Genomic DNA, 26,628 nt, shown 5'->3' with positions numbered 1-26,628 from the left:
ACAAAATCTGTAAACGTCACGTTCACTTTGAGAAGAGGCTTATGCCCCGCTGTAAAATTAAACGACATTGTAATTCCTCAAGCTGACCATGTGAAATACCTCGGAATCCACCTTGACAAGAGATTAACCTGGCAAAAACACATCTTCACTAAAAGAAAACATCTTGGGCTACAGGCTAGAAAACTGCACTGGCTCATCGGTGGAAAGTCCCAATTGTCCCTTGAGAACAAAATACTAGTATACAGGGTGTCCCAAAAGGTTACGTAGCTAGGAAGAGGGGTGATAGGGGTGGTCATGAGAGTCATCAGAAAAATAAAAAAAAAATTCCCCTCTGGGTATTAAAAAAATAAAAGGCATTTATAAAAAAAATTAAAATTTTATACCTTGTGAGGCGATTTTGCCCCCGATGACCTACAATTATTGGTATATTAAAAAAAAATTGCTATTATGCTATCGTCAATAACCCTTTTTCAAATTGATATAAGAAAAACGATACATATCTAACCAATATTTTAAAGAAAATTAAGTTTTTGTCCAATCAAGGACTTAGTAATTACGATTTCACTCAACTTCCTCTAAGTGTACTGAAAAAAAAAAGTACTATGCAACTCCGGCGAGTAACTTAAAAAGTTAGGTAATTTTATAGCAATTCCAAAATGGTATAACACTTACTTGAAAAATTCTTATTAGGAATTGTAAAGATAATTTTCGGGAACAATACCCCAGCAGAACAAAACATACCAATAACAATGTAACCAAACTAAACACGTTTGGTGGTTCACGTTGGGTCTGTTACCACGCGATTATCCTGCGAGACTTGCATTTTGTCGTAGGATGTTGCGCATGCATAGGGTGGACCCTCAATTTTTTTAATAAAATACTGTGGTCCGACGAGTCTACTTTTAAAAAGGACGGATACATGAACCTACACAATTTGCACGAGTGGCACGTAGAAAATCCCCACCTACTTAGAGAAGATCGGTCCCAATATCGTTTTAAAGTGAACATGTGGACCGGAATACTAAATGGTAAATTAATAATAGGACCCTTTGAGCTACCTGAGGCACTGACTGGAGAGGTGTACTTACACTTCTTACAAAACGAATTACCAAATCTATTGGAAGATGTGCCGCTAGAAACAATGAGGAATATGTGGTTCCAGCATGATGGGTGCCCAGCACATTATGCACGTCCTGTAAGGGATTTCCTAGATGAAGGGATTCTTCTGGTAGGTGGATGGGAAGGGCCGGTGCTATAGCGTGGCCAGCTCGTTCACCGGATTTAAACCCGTTAGACTTTTTTTACTGGGGTGCTATAAAAGAAAAAGTTTACGGAAAACCCATCAGGGACTTGGCTGACTTGAGGGCGAGGATTACAGAGGCCGCGGAATCAATAAACAATAGAAGATTTGCCCGCCATATCTCCCGCTCATTTTTAAAACGATGTAGGGCGTGTATTTATGTTGGTGGTAGACATTTCGAGCATTTTGTTTAAATAAATAATTACGATTTTGTTTTATTTTTGAGTTTCAATTAAAACCATTGCAATAAAATATTATTTATCTTTTTAAGTTTTAAGGAACATAATAGACATTTAAAAATGTACTATTTGCGTACGAGTTTGAGACTATTGTTTTATTGGTATGTTTTGTTCTGCTGGGGTATTGTTCCCGAAAATTATCTTTACATATCCTAATAAGAATTTTTCAAGTAAGTGTTATACCATTTTGGAATCGCAATAAAATTACCTAACTTTTTAAGCTACTCGCCGGAGTTGCATAGTACTTTTTTTTTTCAGTACACTTAGAGGAAGTTGAGTGAAATCGTAATTACTAAGTCCTTGATTGGACAAAAACTTAATTTTCTTTAAAATATTGGTTAGATATGTATTGTTTTTCTTATTTCAATTTGAAAAAGGGTTATTGACGATAGCATAATAGCAATTTTTTTTTAATATACCAATAATTGTAGGTCATCGGGGGCAAAATCGCCTCACAAGGTATAAAATTTTAATTTTTTTTATAAATGCCTTTTATTTTTTTAATACCCAGAGGGGAATTTTTTTTTTATTTTTCTGGTGACTCTCATGACCACCCCTATCACCCCTCCTCCTAGCTACGTAACCTTTTGGGACACCCTGTATAAGGCTATCCTAAAACCCATATGGACATATGGGATCCAACTTTGGGGAACCGCGGCTAATTCCAATATTGAGATACTACAAAGATTTCAAAACAAGATACTAAGAATAATGACAAGCTCTCCGTGGTACATACCCAACGAGCTCCTTCACAATGACCTAAGAATCCCTACTGTGAAACAAGAGATCCAACGCTACACCAAGTCATATAAAGACCGCTTAGCGCACCACCCTAATGTTCTCGCCCAGACACTTATGGGTGAAGATCATCAAGCACGACGACTGAAACGAAAAATACCTCAAGATTTGGTCCGCCCACAGTGACCACACTGTTATAATGAGGATGTGACAAAGGTCACATACCGTGCATGCCAATAATGATATGTCCAACATGCCGCTTATTGTCCCAATTATGATGGAGACAGATCGCAGCAAAAAAAGATAAAAAAAAAAAAAAAAAAAAAAAAAAAAAATAATAATTGACTTGTTATTGACTAATAAACATATAGAACGTAAGTATAGGTATTATCTAAAAACTATAGTCACTGATATTAAACAAGTACCTAGTAAACTGAATATTTGTGACTGCTTCCTGAAAACAAGTTAAATCTTTTTTTTTTCTAAATTGTCGGCTGTGGCCATCCGTTACATAATATAAAACGAAAACTCTCGTAACATAAAATTCAAACCAAATTCAAGCCAAATTCTTACCCAAATAAAAAAACAAAAAAAGCTATCACCAAATACCGAAGAATTGTCCAATCTACCTTCATAAAGTCACACAAGCTAATTAAATTGTTCCTTCTCATTAATGCACACGACCCCGGGGCAGTGGGGCAAAGTCGTAAACAGCATTATTGGCTTTAATTAATTACCACAGACTGCAAATCACTTGGAAAAGCTTTGTGAAATAACTTTTTGTAACTATAGTATATACATAGTTGGTTGTTATTTGTTTTAATTCTGGTTGTTTTAAGGCAATAACATGAAGTACCTATGTAGAAAATATAATTATACAGAAAAATAATAACATACCTACCTGTAGATTTATTCAAGTACCTATAATATGGTATTTATTGTAAACTAGCGGTCCGCCCCGGCTTCGCCCGTGGTACATGTTTACGTTTTCTCTACATAAGAACCATCCTCGTACTTCAAGGAATATAATAAAAAAAGAATTATCGAAATCGGTTCAGCCGTTCTCGAGTTATGCGCTTACCAACACATTTTGCGATTCATTTTTATATATAAGACTAGCGACCCGCCCCGGCTTCGCACGGGTGCAATGCTGATACTAAATACACTACTACAGAAAAACTGTGAACGTTGTATATAAAAACATAGCGGCCCGCTCCGGCTGCACACGGGTATAAAAATAATAGATAGCTGGGCGGCCGGCCGGTACAGCCGCAAACGCTACGTCCCGCAATTTTTAAATCTGTAATATCTTCGAAAATATTCACTTAAATCATACGGTGTAAAGGGCCATATAGATCTATATTAAATGAACAATGTATTCAAGGTATTTAATTGGTTAAGGATTAATGCTGTATTGGTTAAAATCGCTTCGAAAATTAGCCATTATTTGTCGTATAAAGTAAATGACAAAAAAAAGTTATTGTGGGTTATCCATAAGAGATAGACATATACCATCGCGGACTTTTCTGTAGACCTTTTCAATGTGTATAATACTTAGTACATTATTTTGATAAAACTCGTAGGGTTCAGCCTGCGTTTGCAATGTAAGCGGAAAAAATGTAATTTTTTACGACATCACATTAGAAACCTCAAAAATAACAGTACTTCTCCACTATTTAATGGATGTTATTATACATAGGGTAATGGCACCAGTGGTCAGCCAGGCACCAGTGATCAGCCTATTGCGTTGTTTATTGGCCATAAATATCGCTGCAATCAAAATAACCAAATCACGCGCACTTAAATAGAAGCTCTGTTTCGTTATTGGTTCATGCATCACGCGATAGGAGCGGCAGAGGGTCAGGGGAGAGAAGTAAACACGTTCGTACAGGTGCTGTCCGCCGACAAGAGCAGAAGTGTCATTTCTGCAATATTTTTTGTTTCACGTGGAGCCCTTTTGAAAGGTGAGAAATAACATATTTTAGTATGAAATGTGATTGTGTTTTATAGATAATAACTTTATAGATTACTTAGAGCATTTAATTTTATGAAATTTGATAAAAAATATTGTATGTTTACTTAAAAATTTGAGGGGCTGACCATTGGATACTGATTTTTTATGAAAGATCCAATGGACAGCCCCTGGGGCTGATTACTGGGATTATTTCCTAATTGTTAGAAAACCAGTATTCAGCCACGATGTTATTGAAATAATATTTTAATTATAAATGCGAATGTTTGTGTTTAAATCTATAAGTAATACTTCATGTTAGTTAAGTTTTACCTGAAATAATGGTATTATGTGTATTCATATCCAAAAGTTATTATTGTTCCCTTTTTTTAGCTAAAAATACTGCCAAGACAACAGTATCCTCCAGAGAAATCCTCCGAAAGAGATCCTCCTGTGGTTGATTATAATTATATCCATACAACCCATACTATAATATTATAAATGCGAAAGTAACTCTGTCTGTCTGTCTGTTACTCAATCACGCCTTAATTATTGACCCAATTTGCATGAAATTTGGTATAGAGATATTTTGATACCCGACATAGGATAGGTTTTATCTTGAAATCCCACGGGAACGGGAACTATGCGGGTTTTTCTTTGACTGCGCGGGCGATGCCGCGGGCGGAAAACTAGTACCTATATATATTGTGGATTATAGATACATCAATAGGACATATTATAACTAATATCGCTAATTTTTTAAAACAGAATGATTGCTGTTTTTATGATAAGTATTAAGAAGTTCCTAGAAAATAAGAAGACACAAAGAGATTGTAATAGTATGTTTAAAATAATATTTGTATTATGTGCGATATACATTTTTTTTTGTGCTAAGTGTATCGTTGCTATAAAAATGTGATTAATATAGTTGATTTTGATATAACATTGTTTATTTTGATCTCATTATTAGTTATACTTACTAAAGGCTGAACACTGGGTTCAACAAGGCTGTTTATTGGTTTTTAGAGGCTGTTCACTGGGACACTGGGCCATTTTTTGTTTAAAATTAATTATATATTTTACTAAGAGAATTATTTTTTTTGATAAACGTTGATTCGAAACTACAATAAACAATAAATCCATACATGTTGTACGTTTTTTTATTCGACGATTGTTGTAGAAATGGCAAATGTCAAAACTTCAAAAAGCTGTTATGAGGCTGACCACTGGTGCCGTTACCCTATAAACCTTCCTCTTGAATCACTCTATCTATTAAAAAAAACCGCATCAAAATCCGTTGCGTAGTTTCAAAGATTTAAGCGTACAAAGGGACATAGGGACATAGGGACAGAGAAAGCGACTTTGTTTTATACTATGTAGTGATAGTGATAAGAAGATTATTAAAACTATAATACATGTTTAAGCTTCCATAGCTGCGTAGATAAGCACACCAACCTCATTTCACACAAAAAACAACATATGACTAACTATTTATCCGAAAACGAAATTAAAACTAATAAAAAGCCCACATAAAAAGGTTAATCCAATGTTCTGACCTACTAGACATATACATGGAATAGCGGTGTCTGTCTGTTTAATTATTACTAATTGAAATGCCCTGTATTCACTCGGCCACTTCCTACATGTACGAATGACTCGACGGACGACAATTTTTTTTTGTATAATATATAGCCAAAAGTCTACAGTTCTGTAAAAATATTTGAGTTAATAAATTGAATTTTGTCAACGTCGATAATATTTTATGTATTCTTCGCTTTATCAAATACATAATTAAAATTTATCTGTTTGTAATATTTAACTCATCATCATCATCATCAGCCCATATACGTTCCCACTGCTGGGACAAGGGCCTCCTATGAGGGTACAGGCCATAATCCACCACGCTGGCCACGATGTTACGTATGTCACATGTCGTTTTTGATTCTATGACATGTCGGTTTCCTCACGATGTTTTCATTCACCGTTGAAACAGGGTCTGGACCTCAGACTTATTGATTTGAAGTCCGCTAACCACTGCAATATCAAACTAATAAGCTATTTATTTAATTTTAAAGGAGTGTTTTAGTATTTACATCGATACTAGGTTAACTTTTGTCTTTACTGTTTGTCTGTACTCACGTTCGAAATAGATGATAAAAACTCAATAAAAAAATATATTTCATTTAATCTGCTTAATTCCGGCTCGTTTCCAAAACAGCTGCATCAATTTTGATTGAATTCACAGAAAGCTGAGTTGAGAGTAATGTGGGTTACATAATTATTTATTACACAATCTATAAAGAAATAGTATTTATTCCAAAAAAACCAAACTATTATTGAAAATTCGAACCTGTGACCTCAAAAATAATATACGTCCCACTAGACCAGCAGGCAGCAAGTAGTTAATAATGTATTCATCCCGGTATAATTCTGATGTATAGAGATAGGAATGTCGCCCTTATTAATATCCCCAGTAAGTGTCAAACCGATACCTAAACACTTGACAAGCTATATAAAGCCAGTGTTCAGTGAAAGCGAAGCTATAAAGATGTTAGAAAATAAGTTTTAATTTGTGACCTAGCTCCTATTGGTCTCAGCGTGATGATATTATGTAGTCTATCTAACAGTGAAATATTATTTCATATCGGTCCCGTGGTTCCTGACATTAGTGTGTTTAGGCAAATAAACAAAACAAACAAACTCTTCAGCTTATAATACTAATACATATGTAGATTAGTTAGTAATTAGTTAAACATCATCTATTTATTAATCTCAGGAACTACTGATCCGATTTGAAAAATTATTTCGGTGTTAGATAGACCATTTATCGAGGAAGGCTATAAGGTTTATAGTGTATGAAGGTTTTATATCATCACACTAAGACCAACAGGAGCGGAGCAATGGGGGTGAAACCGCGGGGAACAGCTAGTTTTCTATAAGTATAGCATTTTCTTGTGGCATGGTAAGCTTGTACAGAATGTGTGTCTGAATCGCATATGTGTGTGTATTTTATAAGTAACATAATTATTTATTTATTTATGTGTGACTCAAGTATTTATTCTAATTGAAATTAGCATTGTATTATGAGCAATCCATCACACATGATGACAAAATCCTTACGCAACTTCATGACTCATATTATACATTATGATTTAAGCCTTTTTATTATGTTTTATTACAGCATCATAAAATAAACAAAGGAAGAAACAGCACAGATAATACAATAATACTAACATACATAACGCATTATGTAACTTTCCACTACTGAAAGCCTTTTCAGAATCATGAACGTAGTTTAAGAGTATCTTTTTCGCTATATACAAACATACAAAAAAATGTGATCTTTATTTTACCTCTATACACTAGCTGTGTTGCGCGGTTTTACCCGCAGTGCACGGCTCAGTGTAAAGAATTTTTCAAATCGGACCAGTAGTTCCCGAGATAAGCGCGTTGAAACAAACAAACTCTTCAGCTTTATAATATGAGTATAGATTACATATTAGTATAGAAACATAAAATTTACGAGGTCAAAAGCTTATGACTAGATGCCTAAATTTATCTGAAGGTAATTCGTAGGTAGTTTTAATACCATCCTACCTGAATATGTTTTTGATCCTTTCTATCCATTTATAACTACCCACATTTATCTGTAAAATCTTTACATGTGTCATTGACCTACTTTATTCAAAATTCATACATATAAACTAGCTTTCCGCCCGCTGCTTCGCTCGCATTATCTGAAAGCTAATAGGTACTTAAATTATAAAAAAACCGCATCCAAATCTGTTGCGTAGTTTTAAAGATTTAAGCATACATAGGGACAGAGAAATCGACTTGGTTGTATTCTGTAGTAATAAGTATGATGTAGTAATGAGATATGTGTGTTTGTTTGTCACGATTTTATTCTACGGGGAATTAAATAGAATTATGATTATAATCAGGAGTTCATCAGGTCCGAAAAAAAATAAGGTAGCTTACATAAAATTTATATATCTCTAGCATCGCATCAAATACAGCGCAGCCGTTTACATATGTATGCAACGTGCGTATACAAACCGACACGCAGTCTTTCCTCGTTGCCCATAATATTAAGTTATTTGTATGCACAAACAGACATACATTCACTCATAAATATACATACGGACGGAATGACAAAGGGCCTTTTAAAATATACTAATTGAGGGTAGATTTTTTGGTATTTGTATAACAAAAACTTTATTGTAACGAGTTTTAAAAGTGTATTTAATTTTAAGGGAAAAGAATATTTTTGTAGAACTCTACAATAATGTTATTTTTAAATGTTTTTTTTTGCAATTTAAATATAATTTGCAGATTTCGTATCAGACCTTAATTCAAAAAAAATGTGTGCGTGTACTAGTGTACACACGTAAGAAGTGAAACTTCTTTATGACCTTATTTTTCAAAAAATAATTTACTATATGCAACTTTACAGAAATACGTCTAATCACGCGTGGTAGGGAACGCGTAATCACGCGTAACGGAAAAATGTCACGCGTAACGAAAAAATGTTACACTAAATTTTTTTCCAACCCCGATAAAGAAGTTTCACTTCAATAAGTTTTGTTTTTACCTTAATATGTTTACTTTTTTAAGAAAATATTTTTATAAAAAAATCACTTTCTGTGATTTTTTATAAAAGTGACTGATTGAGTGAGTTATATTTATTTTGCGAGATGATTAATAAATTTTATTGTGGGAAAAATAATTTGAAAATTTTATCAATAAGATATAATTGGTAAAAATACCTAAAAACAAGGTAATTCGATCAATGCCGGCAATGATAACCTAATTTATTAATAGAACGTAATTGAATTAATAATTACAATTCATTATTGCAAATATAATGAAGTTATTCATTTCATTTATTCATTCAATAGGTTATAAATGGGTAAAAAACATCCAACCATACAAACTTTCGCATTTATAATATTAGTAGGATTACATGATTAGGTATGTAAAATTATGTTTTACATTTTTTTTCTGACAACCTAACAACAATTATAGGTAAAACACTAAAAACTTACTTTTTAATATAGATAAATATCATTAAATAAACTTTGAAATTAAAATATTTATTTATAGTTTTTTTTAATGCTCACGAGTTTTATTTCAATCTATCTGTTGGCCTTGTTGATCATAGGTGAGGTTTTAACACTTGAGGAGGTACAAATAGTCAAACATGCAACAATAAGTTGTTTTAGAACATACCTTTTATGGTATTCTAACCTACCGCGACGTAAAAATTTGTTTGTTTATACCTCCAAAACGCATAAACAAACATTTAAGGACGTTCGCGTTTGATATTTAAAAAAAACCTCTCAATTTTAATATCCTGATTTGGTTTTCATAATAAATATATTGCTTTGTTCTTAAATTGGTCTATATGAAGAGTTTTTATTAATACATATTTGGTTCTCACAATACAATTAAGTGTTGAAAGTTCCATCAAAATTTGACCAGCTATTCTTGAGATTAGCGGAGAACCATAAAATATATTATATATATACAGATAACATAGAACTATGTATAGGTATGTAATTATTAAAATTCTTTGATAATATAAACGGACCTAACATATCGATTTATCAATCACAATACAATAAATACTTAAATTAACTTGTAACATATAGTTTTAGGTCATTGCATGAATAAATAATATTAAAATATATTGAAGCCGACATCGATTCTCCTTATATTGACGGTTAACAAAATTTTAAATCAAGTATACATGAATAAGTTTCTATGGAACATGTCGTATTGTCTAGTATTAGTTAGACGAAAAAGGAAATCTAGGCATTCTACAGAATTCCTATTTAATTCTGATAGTCTGTGGTTGGTCTGTGGTAAAAAGTAGTAGCGATGGCGGCTACAGCTGCAGCGATTTAAAAATAAAATGTGTTTTTTTTTTCAAAATGGCGTATTAGAAATGTCAATTATTTCAAAATGGCGGGAAACGTGATTTTTACTTAATTATTAATGTGTTAATGTTGTGATTTTAATATAATATTTGAATGCGTATTTTCAAATGATTTTTTATCCCGTTGTGACAAAAGATGGATTTGTTTTTCGAGTAGGTATGTTTTTATATTTCTTTAGCAGCGTAAAAGCCTATAAAATTTTATAATCAAAGAATGATGACGATAATATTATGAAGTACATGGCATATTATTTTTCATAATTTATTTTTTCTTCAAAACATTGATTTTGACAATATTTACCAATTTGAAAATTCATGCAATTGGTTTTTATATTTCACCAAATCTACCACAACAACCCATAAGTATACATAATATTATGATATATTGTGCAGTGCAACATCGCTCCGTTTATCACTTACACTAAACCCATCGGTATTTGCTTAGCGTTAGTCTATCCATTACTTAGCTGTATAAGGCGATATGTTTTATGTAAATAACTTTATTGAGTCAAACAGTTGCAAAGCACTTGTTAATCAAGTAGTCATATAACATTGGTTAAATAATTTTTATTTTCTCACTGTATTTAGAAATGATTTTGGTTATGGATTTTTAAAAAAATAATAGGTAATGGTTTAAAAGACATAATTGTAAATTGAAGTTTAAATAACAAATATTTTTGAAGTTAAACTTCTTTAGGCGTGTTGAGAGTAATATTTCAAGGCCATGGTAATACCATCACGTCATGGACGACGACGACGATTATATGGCGACGATTTTAGTATCTTTGAATCTTGCCAAAGAAGTTTCACTTCTGACTCGTGTGACGCTCGTCTCGTGCTCGTCAACTTGACGTCACTTTGAAGAAACTAAATAATAAAAAAACTGAACTTAAAATACAATAAATCAAACTAAAATAGAAATAGGTTGAGCACACCTTATCAAAGGAATGAACATTTCCGCATTCAATTGAAATGTTATCGCATTAATCGAGAAGCTGTGTGCATTTGTAGCTCTGAGCTTGTACTTTTAAATGAATACAGGGCTCCGCAACCTTTTTTGTAATAATTATTTTTTTATATTCAATAGTCTAAATAGATTTGATTGAAATTAGGAAAAAATAAACTTTAATATTATTAATTATAAATATAGGATCGTTTAGTTATCAAAATTTGTCGTCTGATTCTATTTCATACGCGTCCCAATATTAAATTTTAATATTTCAAGTATTTCTGTTACATTTTTAAGTGCTAAATAACTTAATAAATAATAATGATATATGTATTGTTACAGAAGCGCGTAACACCAAATACAGCGGAGAGGGTGATGATATCAACTACGATGATGTGCTGGCTGATGAAGCTAGTGATGATGAAGCGCAAAATGATGCTGATGGAGGTAAGATCTTTGTATATTTTCCAAGTATATAATATTATACAAAATATTTTCTATTTTAAAAGAGTCGAAATGTGGAAATAACTCGAAATATTATCAGGATGGGATATCACAGGCAAACTAATAATTATTCTACTGCTACTGTAATATGCCAAAATCTCCATCCGGCTAGTAAAGTGTACATTATTTGTACCCGTCTAACATTGTGACCCTACATTATACAGCTTTTTGACTAGATTATTATTTTGAAGCATTTATGTAGGTACATGTACATGTAGTGTAAGTTTCCTTATGATATGTAGTCTTGCTAAAACGATATCAGTTTAACTTGACAGTTCAAATTGACCATACTAATAGAAATGAGGAGAAGCTTTAGACACTGTATTCTAGATTTGGTTTCTACCAAGTTGTAATTGCAATATTTGTTATCATAGTAATAGATAATTGGAATAAAATGTACAAAATACTAACCCACAAACATAAAAATGAATCCTTTACAGGTAATGACGCTGATGAAGACGTAGAAGATGCTATAATGTTGACGCAAGCGACGAATTACAGCGTGGCGATTGGAAGGAACGTGCGACTCGAGTGTAAAGTGTCTCCTGCTGGTAAGATATGGTTCTGTTATTACTAACTGTCTTGTCAAACGTAACTGACTCTAAGGGGTATGAAAAATATATGTTGATCTCAGATCTAATCAATAGGCATACAAAATTTCATGATAACCTGTCCAGTAGTTTCACAGGAGTAGGGTAACTAACATTGTGACACGAGAATTTTAAATGAATAGAGATGTCTGTCGATAGATAGGTAATAGTTAGGAATGGAATATAGAAGGACCTCAGGGTAGTAAGTATGATGCCTTATAGCAGTAATATTTCCAGTGTGGGAAAGCAATGGCGCTAGATGACATATATGGCGCTGTCATTTTTACTGGAGCAGAAAATTAGCTGTTTAAAATAATATTTATTGAAGAACAATTTACTTTTGCAAAGTAGCCGTATGCTATCGATGGTATTGACATTGTTTTTTCTACAAAAAAAAAACAAAATAAAAAAAGAGAAAGATAAAGCTTATATGCATACAAATAATATATTATCTAAGTCTTGTATTTAATAAGTCTCTATAATGATGATGATGCTATTTAGTACTGATACTATCTCAAAACTATGTTTTCCTGACAAATTTGACAACATGAGTCACTTTGCCAAACATGATGGAATTCAGAATTATTAATTCCTGTCACAGGAAGCCGAATCAGACGTGCTTTTTATAGTAAATGTTTGCTAATTTGGGTAAATTTGGGTATGACGATGAGAAATACGGTTTTTTTGGTGTTCAACTATTCGAAAAGCGTCTCCTTTATCGATTTAAGCATTCGTATATAGGTAGTTAATGAATAGTAAAAGATGTACGGTCCGTTCCAGCTTCGCCTGTGGTACATGTTTACATTTTCTCTCCATAAGAACCATACTTTAAGGTATATTATTATATAAAAAAAGAATTAATAAAATGAGTTTTGCGCTTACCAACACATTTTGCGATTCATTTTTATTATATAAAAGATACAAAAAATAACACCTGATCTTAATTCGTTACGAAAATAATATAGTTCAGTAATATATAAGTAAATAGAACGCCTAATTTGAGTTACTAAATATATCAATCATGGCCACTATGTGTTACGTAATAAACTATGTATATCATGGATATTTCCTGTGACGCCAAAATAGAAATTCCGGTTTGTGTTTTGAATACATTAGCGTTTATTTAAATTGTAATTCGAACTGACATTGATTTTTAACCGACTTCAAATAAAATTAATGTTTAAATAACTAAAAAAGCACACTTAAAATAAGCTCTTGAAATTAGTGTATTGTCACTGATCCTTTATAATATAAAGTTTGTATTAAATCTGTCTGTTAAATAAATGGGACAAATCGGGTCTAAAGGTTTCGTAGGTACATATAGGCATACAAACATACACGTAAAGCTCATAAAAGCTCGTTAAAAAGCAGTTTTAAATTATTTTTCACTTGGTTTTCAAGTTGACTAGGTACATTTTTTTGGGTTTGTTACCTCTGAACTTTCGACTGTGTACCGATTTTGATGATTATTTTTTTATTTGAAAGCTAGTGCCTTCCGTGTCTCACTTAAATGTGGTTTTGGTTTTTCTTAAAAATTGTTATAATTTATGTATATTTTATTATAGATGGCGTTGTCGTTCAATGGACGAGGAGTAACACGAAATATTTCATCGGAACATTGAAAAGGACTGAGCAAGATTTGAAAACCTACACCGGACAGGATAGATTTTTCATGTAAGTACTTATCTATATCTACTTTTGCGTTTAGCAGATTTGCATCAACATACAGAAAGATAATTTTATTTTTACTATGTTACTCGGTAGAGATATTTAGAGCTTTCTAAAAGTGAAAGAATTTTTAAAAACAGTTCAGTATTGATTGAACACATTTTAAACATAGGATACAAAAACACACACGATTCCTCTTCATGATATTACTTTAGATATACATAATAATATTATTTTATAATTAAATTTACTTATTAAATACTAGAGGTCCGCCCCGGCTTCGCCCGTGGTACATATTTCGCAATAAAAGGTAGCCTATGTCCTTTCTCGGGTATCAAAATATCTCCATACCAAATTTCATGCAAATTGGTTCAGTAGTTTAGGCGTGATTGAGTAACAGACAGACAGACAGAGTTACTTTCGCATTTATAATATTAGTATGGATTGTGAAATATTTACTTAATATGGTGTATTACAATACCGTCTATTCCTTCATAGTTTTTAACAGAAATTTCATTAAAGACTAGCTTCCATCCGCGGCTTCGCCTGCTTTGTCTAAAACCTAATAAATTATATACTAAAACCTTCCTCTTGAATCACTATATCAACAAAAAAACCGTATCAAAATCCGTTGCGTAGATTTAAAGATTTAAGCATACATAGGGACAGAGAAAGCGACTTTGTTTTATACTATGTACTGATACTAAATAAACAATAATTTCCTTCCAGTGCTGCAAATTCAACAGATCTTCTAATAAAGGATGTACAGCCAGGTGACAGTGGCACCTACAGGTGTGAAATATTGCAAATGAACCCACCTTCAGTTGAACACAATATTGTTATTACTGAGTCTCCTAAAGTTATTCGTGAGTATTTTTTTATTATTTTAGGGTTAATTGACTTGCTTATATTGTCATATATTACTTTAACTAGGTAAGCTATAAATTAATTATTTATCTTGTTATTACTGAGTCTCCTAAAGTTATTCGTGAGTATTCATTTTATTATATTTAGGGTTTTTTGACTTGCTTATATTGTCATATATTACTTTAACTGATAGGTAAGCTATTAACTTATTATTTATCTGATAAGTAAGGTACATCATATTTATATTCAGAATTTTTTGGAAAATAGGGTAAAAACGGGGGGAAACGGTATAGAAACTAAATACTACGAATATTCTTTTCCACTATTCACAAATTAAAATTCTCTTCTCTTAATTGATATTATTTCCAAAGAGAAGAGCTAGTGAAGCACATTGTTATTTCTCTTTAAAAATAACAAGAAAACCACATTTCTAGCACAGTACCTAATTATAAACATATAAGTAAGTGAAGTAAGTGAAGTAAGTGAAGTAATAAGTGAAGTCCCATGTCCCCAAGTGGGGTAAGAGGCAGATGCATTATGCATCTGTTTCACTGATCGATTTTCTTTAGGGACAAGTAGGTGATAAGCCTTCTGTGTCATGCCAGACCTAGGCATTTTTTCATTCGTCTCCACCGGGAGTCGAACCCAGGACCCCTCGGTTAACCATGTCAATAAAACTAGTAAAAACCACGATAGTTAAAAATTTCCTTCCAAATTCCAGGGTTCTACGCATCAGACAACGGAAAGGTAGCAGAAGGGAGTGACCTCCTCCTCACGTGCGAAGCCGCTGGCTCCCCTCCTCCGCAGATCCTCTGGTCTTGGGATGGGGATAATGGCGTAAGTTAATTATATTATAACTAATAATTAAAAAAAAAATAAAATAATAACTATTATGTACATTCTATAAGAAGACTAATTAAATATGGGACACCCGATTTGATGTTCCTTTCGTCTTGAAATAAGTCAGTATAATATAGGAGGTATAATTAAATAAATTAACAATACTTTACAGTTAAATGATAAATACCTAAGTGAAGAAACCTAAGTGAAGAAATACTAAAACATTTTTGTTGTAGTGTCGTGAGGATTTTTCGTGACGCTCTTAGCCAACATACCGCGCGATAACTAACTTCGTTCCAAAAATACTTGATATTATTTAGAGCCGTTTCAATGCTTGGATAAAACTTATCCGTCCAGTAATGGTTAGGGAGCCAGGTGCAAATTTGGTTAACTATTTCCTCTCAAGAGATAATTCGTCAGACGCATGAGAGTATAGTATTATAAAGCCTCGTGAACGTCAGCTGGCGCTCTGTTGGGGGGGTGAGCGGTTGTAGCCTCACACGCACATAGGAAAAAAAATACATTCATTCATTCATTTCCTCTCAGCTAAAAATTTGTCAAATTGTAGCTAACCCAATATCTCAACGAAAAAAAATAGTCAGCTGGTTACAACATGGTGTATTATACGTCAGCTGGTGTCTCGAACATGAAAGTTAAATTTAAAGAAAAAATTATTTTCCGTTATTTCCTCTCAAACAAAAATTTACCTGATGATAGCTTATATGTAACTGTGGATAAATATATATGTCAGCTGGCTGTATCTTGGTGGAAAAACCGTCAGCTGATACGGGAGGCTACAACCGCTCTTCCCCCCAACCGAGCTCCAGCTGACGTTCACGAGGCTTCATAATACTATACTTTGATGCATTTTACTAATTACCGCTTGAGAGGAACTTGGTCATAAAATCTGCTGCTGGCTCCCGGACCATAAAGTATTACACGATAATATTAAAATGTCACGTAAACTGTCAAATACGGGCAATTAGAATACGTTTTTAAAATGGTAGTTTTATACATTATTCGAAGAATAAGTTTTATCCAAGCGTTGAAAAATCGGCCCTAAGTATAATAAATCCTATATCTAGGTTATAATATAACAATAATAGCCTACCGTTGGAATGTCTATAAAACGAACAGACAGTCATTGACATCGCTTTGATATGTCAGTCCGTCAGACTTCGCGGAAGCACTATTTCTGGATTTACTACGATTGAACCAAGATTGAACTAAAGAACTTGACGTACAGATTTGCTGTTTATTTGTCTGTATCGTAGGTTCTATTCTCAGTTGAGGAAATTAGATTGTGTAATCTCTATATAAGATGAATGCCTTGGTCACGGCATCACGCGTGAACGGCTGAACGGAGTTAGATAATACATTGAATTTGATATTTTGGGTTTATGGGATTAAAATGCTTAATAAATAAAAAAATTTAAAGAAAAAAAAAATCGATTCCTCTATCGGGAAGTATCTTTCTGTTCTAATAAATATTAGAACAAAAAGAAAACTAAGAGAAAATTCGTGCAAGTTGATAAATAATAAATTATTAATACAATTAAAATCCATATCTATAATTATATACTTGCGTAATTTATATAATTGATACAATCCATTGAATGTAAATTCAATGAATGAGTCGTTGTATTGAATAGATAAAGCAGTATGTTTATTTATATGAACATATGTTATAATATGATTTATGTACTAAATATTACTTCAATTATGAAGTCTATACGCGATAGTTTGTTTGGATGTATGGATGATTGATTTACGTGAAAACGACTGAACGGATTTCGATGAAATTTGTTAGAGATAATAAAGTACATTTTTATTCTTTCGTATCATTATTTTTCTGTTTTTGAAAACATAAATACTGATTTTATTGTACTCATTATTAGAAATTGTACACAAAAAGGAGCGTGTGTGCCGAGCACAAGTGTCAGAAGTGAAACTTTTTTGGCAAATTCAAAGATATTTAAATCGTCGCCTTACTCTATGACGTGACGGTATTGCCATGACAAATTAACTCTGTACCATTGAAATTTTACTCTCTCCACTTAAGAAGTTTCACATCAATAATATTTCTTTAAAATTAATTTTTAACAATTTATATATCCATCCCTCTCTCTCATTCCAGAACCACCGTTTGACAGAAAAGGACGGAGAGTTCACAGCGAACAGCGTCTTCATTAGGAACGTGAAACGTCAAAATGCCGGCAAATATTACTGCTATGTGTTCAATAGTGTTGGTAATGATCAAGCGGAATTGGCTGTTAATGTCTTACGTAAGTATAATTTAATTATTAAAAAAATATGTATAAAATGTTTGATATTGGAAGAAAAACAAAAAAAAAATATGATGAAATGTTTTTTATTGAAAGTAAAAAAATATTAAATTTTATGTAAGGAAGAACATAATTCTTGAGGGATTATTTTGGATATAACAGAGGTAAAAACAATGATATTACAAATCACAACATAAAACATGTCATTACATCAGAACACATTACATGTCATACTGCATCACAACACAACACATGACATCATAGAACACACTTAAGACGTCGTTCGTGTACGACAACTGCACCTCACCTTTTCATTGTTTTATTAATCACACATAATCTATTTCTCTATACATACATAATATAAAACGTGTGGCACTCGGGGACTGCCGCGGTAAAGCTATTGCATGCTATGCCTTCAAGCCACACCTCCGAGCCCGTCCCCGTGGGGAGCGTGAGGTTTTTTCGTTACGGAATTTCTAGATTCGGTCCCCGCGCTTAAGGCCTGCGATAGAAGCTATGCAATAGCTAAATAATTAAAGAATCATTATTTGTATATTTTCAGGTAAACCAAGAGTGCACGTACACAGGACTGTCGTCAACTCAGATCTGAATGTGGAAGCTGTTCTTGAATGTTCCATCCATGATGAGCCCGCGTATGTAAAATTTAATTTAAATTATTTTTCGAATAATAAATATTATTTACTAGCGATACGCCCCGGCTTCACCCGTGGTACATGATTACGTTTCGTCTTCATAAGAACAATCCTCGTACTTCAACGAATATTATAAAATTAACGAAATCGGTTCAGCCGTTCTCGAGTTAATCGCTTACCAACACATTTTGAGATTCATTTTTTTATTATAGATAATCCAACCTTTTTACTTTTCCAACTATCCTATACGTCCATTGTATATCCTATCCTATAATATATCCTATATCCTAATAAGTATAGATTCCAACGTTATTTTCTATAGTATTTATATAAAATTCCAGATCACACATCCGTTGGTACAAAGATGGCAGACTCATCGAAGATTCCTCAAGTCAGTACACCGTCAGCACAAACGGACAGCATTCCAACTTAACTGTTATTCCTTCTAGTGATGTGGACTTTGGGACTTTCACTTGTGAGGTATGGAACTTAGACTATTTAGGGCCGATTTTTCAATGCTTGGATAAAAAATCGTCGAATAATGTATAAAACTACCATTTTAAAAACGTATTCTAATTGCCCGTATTTGATAGTTTACGTGACATTTTAATATTATCGTGTAATACTTTATTGGACGGATAAGTTTTATCCAAGTATTGAAAAATTGGCCCTTAGCCTCCTAATCATACATATAAAAAATACAAAATCACGCTCAATGTCCAAAGCAAAACTCTGCGTATAAAATGTGGCAGAGTTTACTAATGAGTGATACAATAGACTTTGAACATTACAGTCACGAAAAAAGGTCTCATTGAAGAATTTTATTTATGTAATCCATGTTTAAAAATTAAATCATCTATGGATGTGGCACTTTAATATTTTATTGTCTTGACTAAATTAAGCAGAAACGGTTGCAATGAGTAAGTTAAGTTTCATTGAGTGTATAAAAAATAAAATAAAAAACAATATCATCACATTAACATAAGGAAAAATGAAAATATACCCATTTCTCTGTGCTTGCACAAATATTATGATTTAGTTGATTCAGTGTACATAATCAAATATTTATCTCTTGAATAACACTTAATTCTATTTTAAGTACGATTTACAAGTTTTTAAAACCATAATTTATTCATTCCAGGCGGAAAACAACCTTGGCAAGCACAACAGATCTATCGAGCTAGTGCAGAGGCCAGTTGTAGAGGACTTCACTAGCGAGGGCACTAAACTGTCCTGGATAGTGCACTCGCACCAGCCACTAAAAGCTATGGAGCTGCAATTGAGAGATGTTAATGGGGTAAGTTTTTTAAGGATAAATAGCACTTTTGATTGTGCAAACATGTTTATTATATGCTTTTAGGTTATTTAGCAAATATTGTTAATATTTAAAACAAGCAGTAGGAGCTATTGAGGTGATTATTGAACTATGTATATGAGGTTTTTTTGAATGAGATTTAACAGTGATTTGAAAGCAGGATAAAGTATGGGAGATTATTTATTTTATATGCTTTAAAATATTTCACGTAAATATATAGATACCGGCTTCAATGACTTATTTATTGTCAGATTTCAAAACGTTAAGATTTTTGCCTTCATACTTCCTCATAATTTTTCCCTCTGCAAAGAACTTTGACTAAGTATGTCTATAATTTATGAGTACCTAATGAAGGAATAGGTACATTACCTAATTTATTTTCTTCATACATAATCTATACTAATATTATAAAGCTAAAGAGTTTGTTTGTTTGTTTGAACGCGCTAATCTCAGGAACTACTGATCTGATTTGAAAAATTCTTTCGGTGTTAGATAGCCCATTTATTCAGGAAGGTTATAGGCTATATATCATCACGCTAAGACCAACAGGAGCGGAGCAATGCGGGTGAAATCGCGGGGAACAGCTAGTAAACAATATGTCACATGAATAAACTAACGCCTATACCTATTAATAAATAAATATGACTGATTAAATGTGTACTTAAGTAATTTTTATTTATCCATTATTCCAGGACGAAGAATGGCGAACACTATCCGTACCACTGCCTTCAGAACAACAACACGAGTACATAATATCGTACTCGCTTGACTCAGCAGATATAGACGCGGGGAAATACGAAGTGGCCGTCAAAGTGCAGAATAGTAAGAGTTGGAGCGAACACGCTAGCGCTGTTGTTGATATCGGTGAGATTTTTTATCATTTTTTGTCCTTTTTCAGGTCTCAAAGAGAGCTTTGTAGCGAATTTCATCCAAATTAGTTCATTTTTTTGCCTTTTTCAGGTCTCAAACTTTCCAAATTTCATCCAAATCGGTTCATATTTTGTCCTTCATCAGTTCTTAAACTTTCTTTTTTGCTAATTTTATCCAAATCGGTTTAGTGGTTGAAGCGTGGAAACTGCATTAACAGACAGATGCATTAATAATAATATTATAATAGGATTTTTGTGTTATTTATTTTTTGCAATCATCAACCCTTTATGATTTACTTTATTCCTTAAACAAGAAAAATGTTTGACGGAAAAAATACATGCTTTCACTGCGTTTACCTGACAAATTGGACATTTTAGTCTCGACTCCCACTTATTTTTATTTTTTACATTTGTTTTAATCAACGTAATCATTATTTAAGTTCATCCCTTTTTAGGGTTCCGTAGCCAAAATGGCAAAAACGGAACCCTTATAGTTTCGTCATGTCCGTCTGTCCGTCTGTCCGTCTGTCCGTCTGTCACAGCCGATTTACTCGGAAACTATAAGTACTACAGTGATGAAATTTGATGGGAATATGTGTTGTATGAACCGCTACAAAAATATGACACTAAATAGTAAAAAAAAGAATTGGGGGTGGGGCCCCCCATACATGTAACTGAGGGATGAAATTTTTTTTTTCGATGTACATACCCGTGTGGGGTATCAATGGAAAGGTCTTTTAAAATGATATAAAGTTTTCTAAAAAACATTTTTCTTAAAGTGAACGGTTTTTGAGATATCAGCTCTCAAAGTCGTAAAAAGTATGTCCCCCCCCCTCTATTTTTATAACTACGGGGTATAAAATTCTAAAAAAAATAGAGGTGATGCATGCTAATTAACTCTTTCGACGATTTTTGGTTTGATCAAAGTATCTCTTATAGTTTTTGAGATAGGTTGATTTAACTGTAATTTATTATATTTGCTGCTACGGAACCCTTTGTGCGCGAGCCCGACTCGCACTTGGCCGGTTTTATTACTGTTTTATTTTGTTCGTTCTGTTCTTTGATTTATTTATTTTATTTTACTTTATTTTTTGTTTTTATTTTAGAAGCGCAACCGGAGTACATCCGACCTGCATCAGGTAAATATTGTTTTTTATGATTTATTTTTATTTAAACTTATGATTTTTTTAGTTTTAATTCTGAATCAGATATAAAATATTATAATCTACTTACCAAAAACCTTTCATGTAAAATAACGTTTTATTCGTAAATTCCCAAAAAATGCCTTCTCTTATCTCAAAAACCGCCTTTTCCTTTTCCTTGGTACAGTGGTTGACGCGTGAGCGTAGAACCGAGGGGTCCTGGGTTCGATTCCCGGTGGAGACGAAAAATAAATGTCTCGATCTGGTAGGACACAGAAGGCTGATCACCTACTTGTCCCTAAAGAAAATCGATCAGTGAAACAGATGAATAATGCATCTGCCCCTTACCCCACTAAGGGACATGGGACTTCACTTTTAACCTCAAAGAAATAGTTATAATATATATTTTTCTTATTTTTTCAGTATATTTGCCGAACAGTGCATTCTCACTTCGACCGTCGTTCGCTCTACTCCCCCTTATCTACGTTTTGGTGCGATTTTAAACGAAAATTAGCTTAAATATTATTTATTTAGAGGCGTATCGGTGTTAAGACAATTCCGCTGTAAAATCTTATTTTATTAGTCAATAATTACAAAAAAAAATTTCAATAAAAGTCAATTTTTTACTTTTTTTTTACATCATGGAATGTATAATGTGAATTTATAAAATCTAAATTATTCATTCATTCATAAGTTTCAATATTTTTTCAAATTATTCATTAATTCATAGAGGCTAAACGTATTTGACTAATAAAATAAGATAAAATTTCGCTTTAGCTGTTTCCAATTACGCATAAAATTACATTTTTAAAAGTACAAAAATCGGAACGCCAAGATACTTAATTGTATTAAAGAAAATTAGTTTTAAACCGTTTTATTGCAGCGACTTTTCTTTTTTGTAAATATTTCATTTTATTATAATATCAATTAACTCTGATTAAAATACAAAATGCATCGGAGTATATTTAATGCACATTTTTTTCAAAAAAAATTTTAATATTAAAAAAAACAATCATAAAGTTTAGGTACAGTATATTTTATTTTAAAACAAACAAATATAGAGTACAATACAGTATCAATTTATTTGACATACAATATTTTGTTTTTATTGTTTTTTAATTATTTCGAACAAACAACAATTACTTCGATGCAATTAGCTTATATTAATTTAGGCATCTCACGTTATTATAATTAAAATCATAGGTTATTATTACCAAAGTGTAATTAAGTTAATCACATATAGTTTTAAGTTTATTTCGTTTAATTAACGCTTATAAATATTTATTCGTATCGCTTACGTAATTGTAAAAACGCATTGGATTGACTCTTCGAACTATTGCAAAAAAATATCATTATTGTATACTTAACGCTATATTAAAATATGTAATTACATTATTCTAAAATAAAACAATATCAATTCTTGATAATAATTGGTTAAAATATCTTTTTTTTTCTGCACTGGCAAAACACGACTTTATGTCAGTGTCAATTTAAAAATAACATGGCAATATTTTTTTCAAAATGGCGGAGAGTCAATTCAAATGTTATTATTTCATATAATACGTGATGTTTTAAAGTTAATGCATTAGTGACAGTGAATTTTAAATAGATTTTAAATAATAGTTATTTACCATCTCTATGAGTGACAGTTTAGAATTTTTTATCTATGGTATGTATCTATGGTATTTTGACAGTGCAGTCGTTATTTTAAATTATAGATAATAATAATTAGTTTCAATTGTTGAATATCAATTATGAAAAAACTATATTTTCTTAAAAGTAAAGTATATTTTTGTTGAAATATCATACAGTAGCAACAACCAGTTTTTTTTAACTCGTAGAGATGGAAGCCATAATAATGATACTAATTACAATATAATTAATTACCAGTGAAAGCCTTGAATTGTGCCTACAATAGATACGATGTGCTTTACCCATGATGTTCCAGTTTGCCTTTGTATTATCGAAAAATTAAATAAAAAAATTTAATTCCAAAAAGATTATAAAAACTTTTTGGAGTTTTTCTCCTTTAATAATATTACTGGCCTAAAAACTCTGTGTTATGAAAAAACAACTATCGAATATTTTTGATTTTAGAATACCATTAAACGTTTAAATTCTAAAAATTGTATTTTGTTTTTATTTTAAAAGAAAAAAAAATATGTTGCATAGATAAAATATATTTTAATTAGTGTTGGCCTAAAATTTATCGATAATACAAAGGATGTAGTATTTACTAGTCTTAATGCTTATTGTAATGTTTAGCTCGTTGTTATTTTTAAAATGGTGTTAATAAAGTACAGAGTGAAGTAAATAATGTTTTTAATCCACGGCTGATTTTTCAATCGTCGGATTTTATGGTAAATATAGCCATCTCTCTCTTCTGTTTTGAATTATATGAGATGGCGATATATTTTTAGCATTTTAATAACTTTTCCTTGGACATTGGAAAATCGGAAACGAGATTACAATTTAATAGTACAATTAGACTTAGGAAAACCTTTCTTCCTAATCACACTAAAATATCAAGTAATTAACAAAAATTATTATTTAAAACGTGAATTTTAATTTTTAACCATAAATGACATCTAGTATTTTTATTTTAAAATATTGCATATTTTGTAATATACTATGTATTCATGTTTACCTTTTTATTATATAATAATTTAAACAATGAACAAATTAGATAAATTCTCTAACGCACATAAAAAGCCTCGAATTAGTAATTTTAATAAAAAAATAAAACTTCCCTTAACATTTTTTTATCATTGATGCTACTACAGATAAATAATAAAAGTGACGGTTGGTCACAGATTACAAAATATTGTTACCATACTCCTTTTTTATATTGGCAACACTCAATCTGAATTGATTTTGCAGTATTACGATTGGTTATATTTCCTGTGATTTTATATAAGTGACAGTTATCTCTATAAATGTAAATCACTATATATTATTGTAACTAATTTTATTGAATACATCTGTAATCAGATCGTGTGTTCCAATATAAATCTTATTGTGATAATTATAAATATATTCAGGACTTTGCTTTAAAAATATAGTCTCTTTTTATTAATTTCAGTCCACCATACCAGAAATTATTTTATCTTACACAACCTTTTTAAATTCTTTTTTAATACAGTTTTTAGCAATATTGTTTAAGTACTTATTTGAAGGTTTTTTCCATCCTGAAGATATTTATAATTAAAAATCGGCAGGTCCTGTATTAAAATTTGATGTACAAGTTATGTGGTGCCTTCTATATTATAATCAGAAGGTGATATTTTGTCTTAAATAAATGATTAATGTTTGTAAATAATTCCACATATGTTTTTGTTTTATTTATTAGTTACCTTTCCTACCACCTTATCCTTTCCTATGTCACCTTTCTTATGTATTGAGGCTTTACATTGAGCTCTATGTGATCATAGAGCTACTTTTTTAATAACATTTAAAATCTGTACATTTTATGGTCATACCGCTTCCTTTGTGACAAAATATAATCAATAAGGGCTGGGTCCAGATATGGTTGATATGGAGACGCTATATTTAGGAACAAGGCTGCAGTTGACATAAAATAATCGTAACTAATTGAATCGTATTAATAATATGAAGTGTCACTTCAAATATTAAAACATGCATTCCAAATGTATCTACACTTTCACTTATACAGGGTGTCCCACTATTGGTATACTAAGCGCGAAGGAACTTGTAGTTTTGCATACACTGATCACGTAAAAAATACTTTAAAAAAAAATTACGTCCAAAATTTTTTGCTAAATTTTTCCTGAAAATCCATGTTTTCTTCTCTAGCTTCGCGCAGCCGGCATATACGCTTTCTAATATGAGCATTTTATCTATGAAAACATAATCTTAAACGATAGCTCACGTGCTGGTGGCAAAGTTGGGCGGCTCGCTTGTTATGGGTGTACACATAGAGTTTTAAGAATTCATCTATTTGAAAAAAAAATGCGTCTGGAATTTTTTAATTATTTTTTACGTACTCAGCGTATGCAAAACTATAACCTCCTTTGAGCTTAGTATACCAACAGTGGGACACCCTGTATCAAGCCCTGTATATACAAAAATCAGATTCTTAACAAATGTCGTCTCACAAGAAAATTTCTTTACATTTTTTCTTTACACAAAAGAAAAAAGAAATTGAAATTGTAAAGAAAGAAAGAAAGAAAGAAAGAAAAGAATACCAATACACTTGGCTCAGGTTATGAGTACAAACAAAAAAATGGATACTTGTCTTGGATTGCTTTGGTGTAGGTATTATAGTTAGTATTTAAGTAATACCTAGTCATTGGGTTGCCTAATGAAGTGAATCCTAACAATTAAAAAAATATTATTTTACGGTCCAAATTTTGTGCCTCTACTATAGATATTTAATAATTTTTCATGTATCTATACTAATATTATAAAGCTGAAGAGTTTGTTTGTTTGTTTGTTTGTTTGAACGCGCTAATCTCGGGAACTACTGGTCCCATTTGAAAAATTATTTCGGTGTTAGATAGCTCATTTATCGAAGAAAGCTATAGGCTATAATATACAGGAGTGGAGCCACGGGAGTAAAACGGCGGGGCGCAGCTAGTTTAGGTTTATGTAAGAAATCGGTATTTACCTATTATAATAATTATTTATTTTTGTAGTAACATAACCTAGTTTTAGGTGATCAATCATAATTAATGAAATAATATTGATTCGATTAAAATTGTAACCTCAAAATAAACGTTAGTTAATAAGCGTTTAGCATTGCAATTAACTTAAACTTCAA

General features: G+C 31.8%; 1 protein-coding gene across 1 annotated transcript in view; it reads left to right on the top strand.

Annotated features, from left to right (window-relative positions):
* Positions 1 to 25,176, top strand: part of LOC149476487 (protein amalgam-like) — a 146,159-nt gene extending 120,983 nt beyond the window's left edge. Inside the window, exons 3-14 of the mRNA XM_089711790.1 lie at positions 11,458 to 11,562; positions 12,060 to 12,170; positions 13,775 to 13,883; positions 14,607 to 14,743; positions 15,466 to 15,581; positions 17,722 to 17,869; positions 18,432 to 18,522; positions 18,864 to 19,002; positions 19,664 to 19,819; positions 20,530 to 20,701; positions 21,813 to 21,845; positions 22,272 to 25,176. Coding sequence (XP_089567916.1) covers positions 11,458 to 11,562; positions 12,060 to 12,170; positions 13,775 to 13,883; positions 14,607 to 14,743; positions 15,466 to 15,581; positions 17,722 to 17,869; positions 18,432 to 18,522; positions 18,864 to 19,002; positions 19,664 to 19,819; positions 20,530 to 20,701; positions 21,813 to 21,845; positions 22,272 to 22,351 — 1,397 coding nt within the window. The 3' untranslated portion in view covers positions 22,352 to 25,176. The remainder of the gene's footprint in view (positions 1 to 11,457; positions 11,563 to 12,059; positions 12,171 to 13,774; positions 13,884 to 14,606; positions 14,744 to 15,465; positions 15,582 to 17,721; positions 17,870 to 18,431; positions 18,523 to 18,863; positions 19,003 to 19,663; positions 19,820 to 20,529; positions 20,702 to 21,812; positions 21,846 to 22,271) is intronic.
* The last annotated feature ends 1,452 nt before the right edge of the window (positions 25,177 to 26,628 follow it).

The sequence above is a fragment of the Colias philodice genome, chromosome 27 (assembly GCF_061535455.1).
Source record: "Colias philodice isolate Cphi_HAF_F1 chromosome 27, ilColPhil1 Martin Lab GWU primary, whole genome shotgun sequence".
Classification (NCBI taxonomy): domain Eukaryota; kingdom Metazoa; phylum Arthropoda; class Insecta; order Lepidoptera; family Pieridae; genus Colias; species Colias philodice.
Note: the sequence above shows the minus strand (reverse complement) of the source record. Positions and strands in the feature narration are given on the sequence as shown.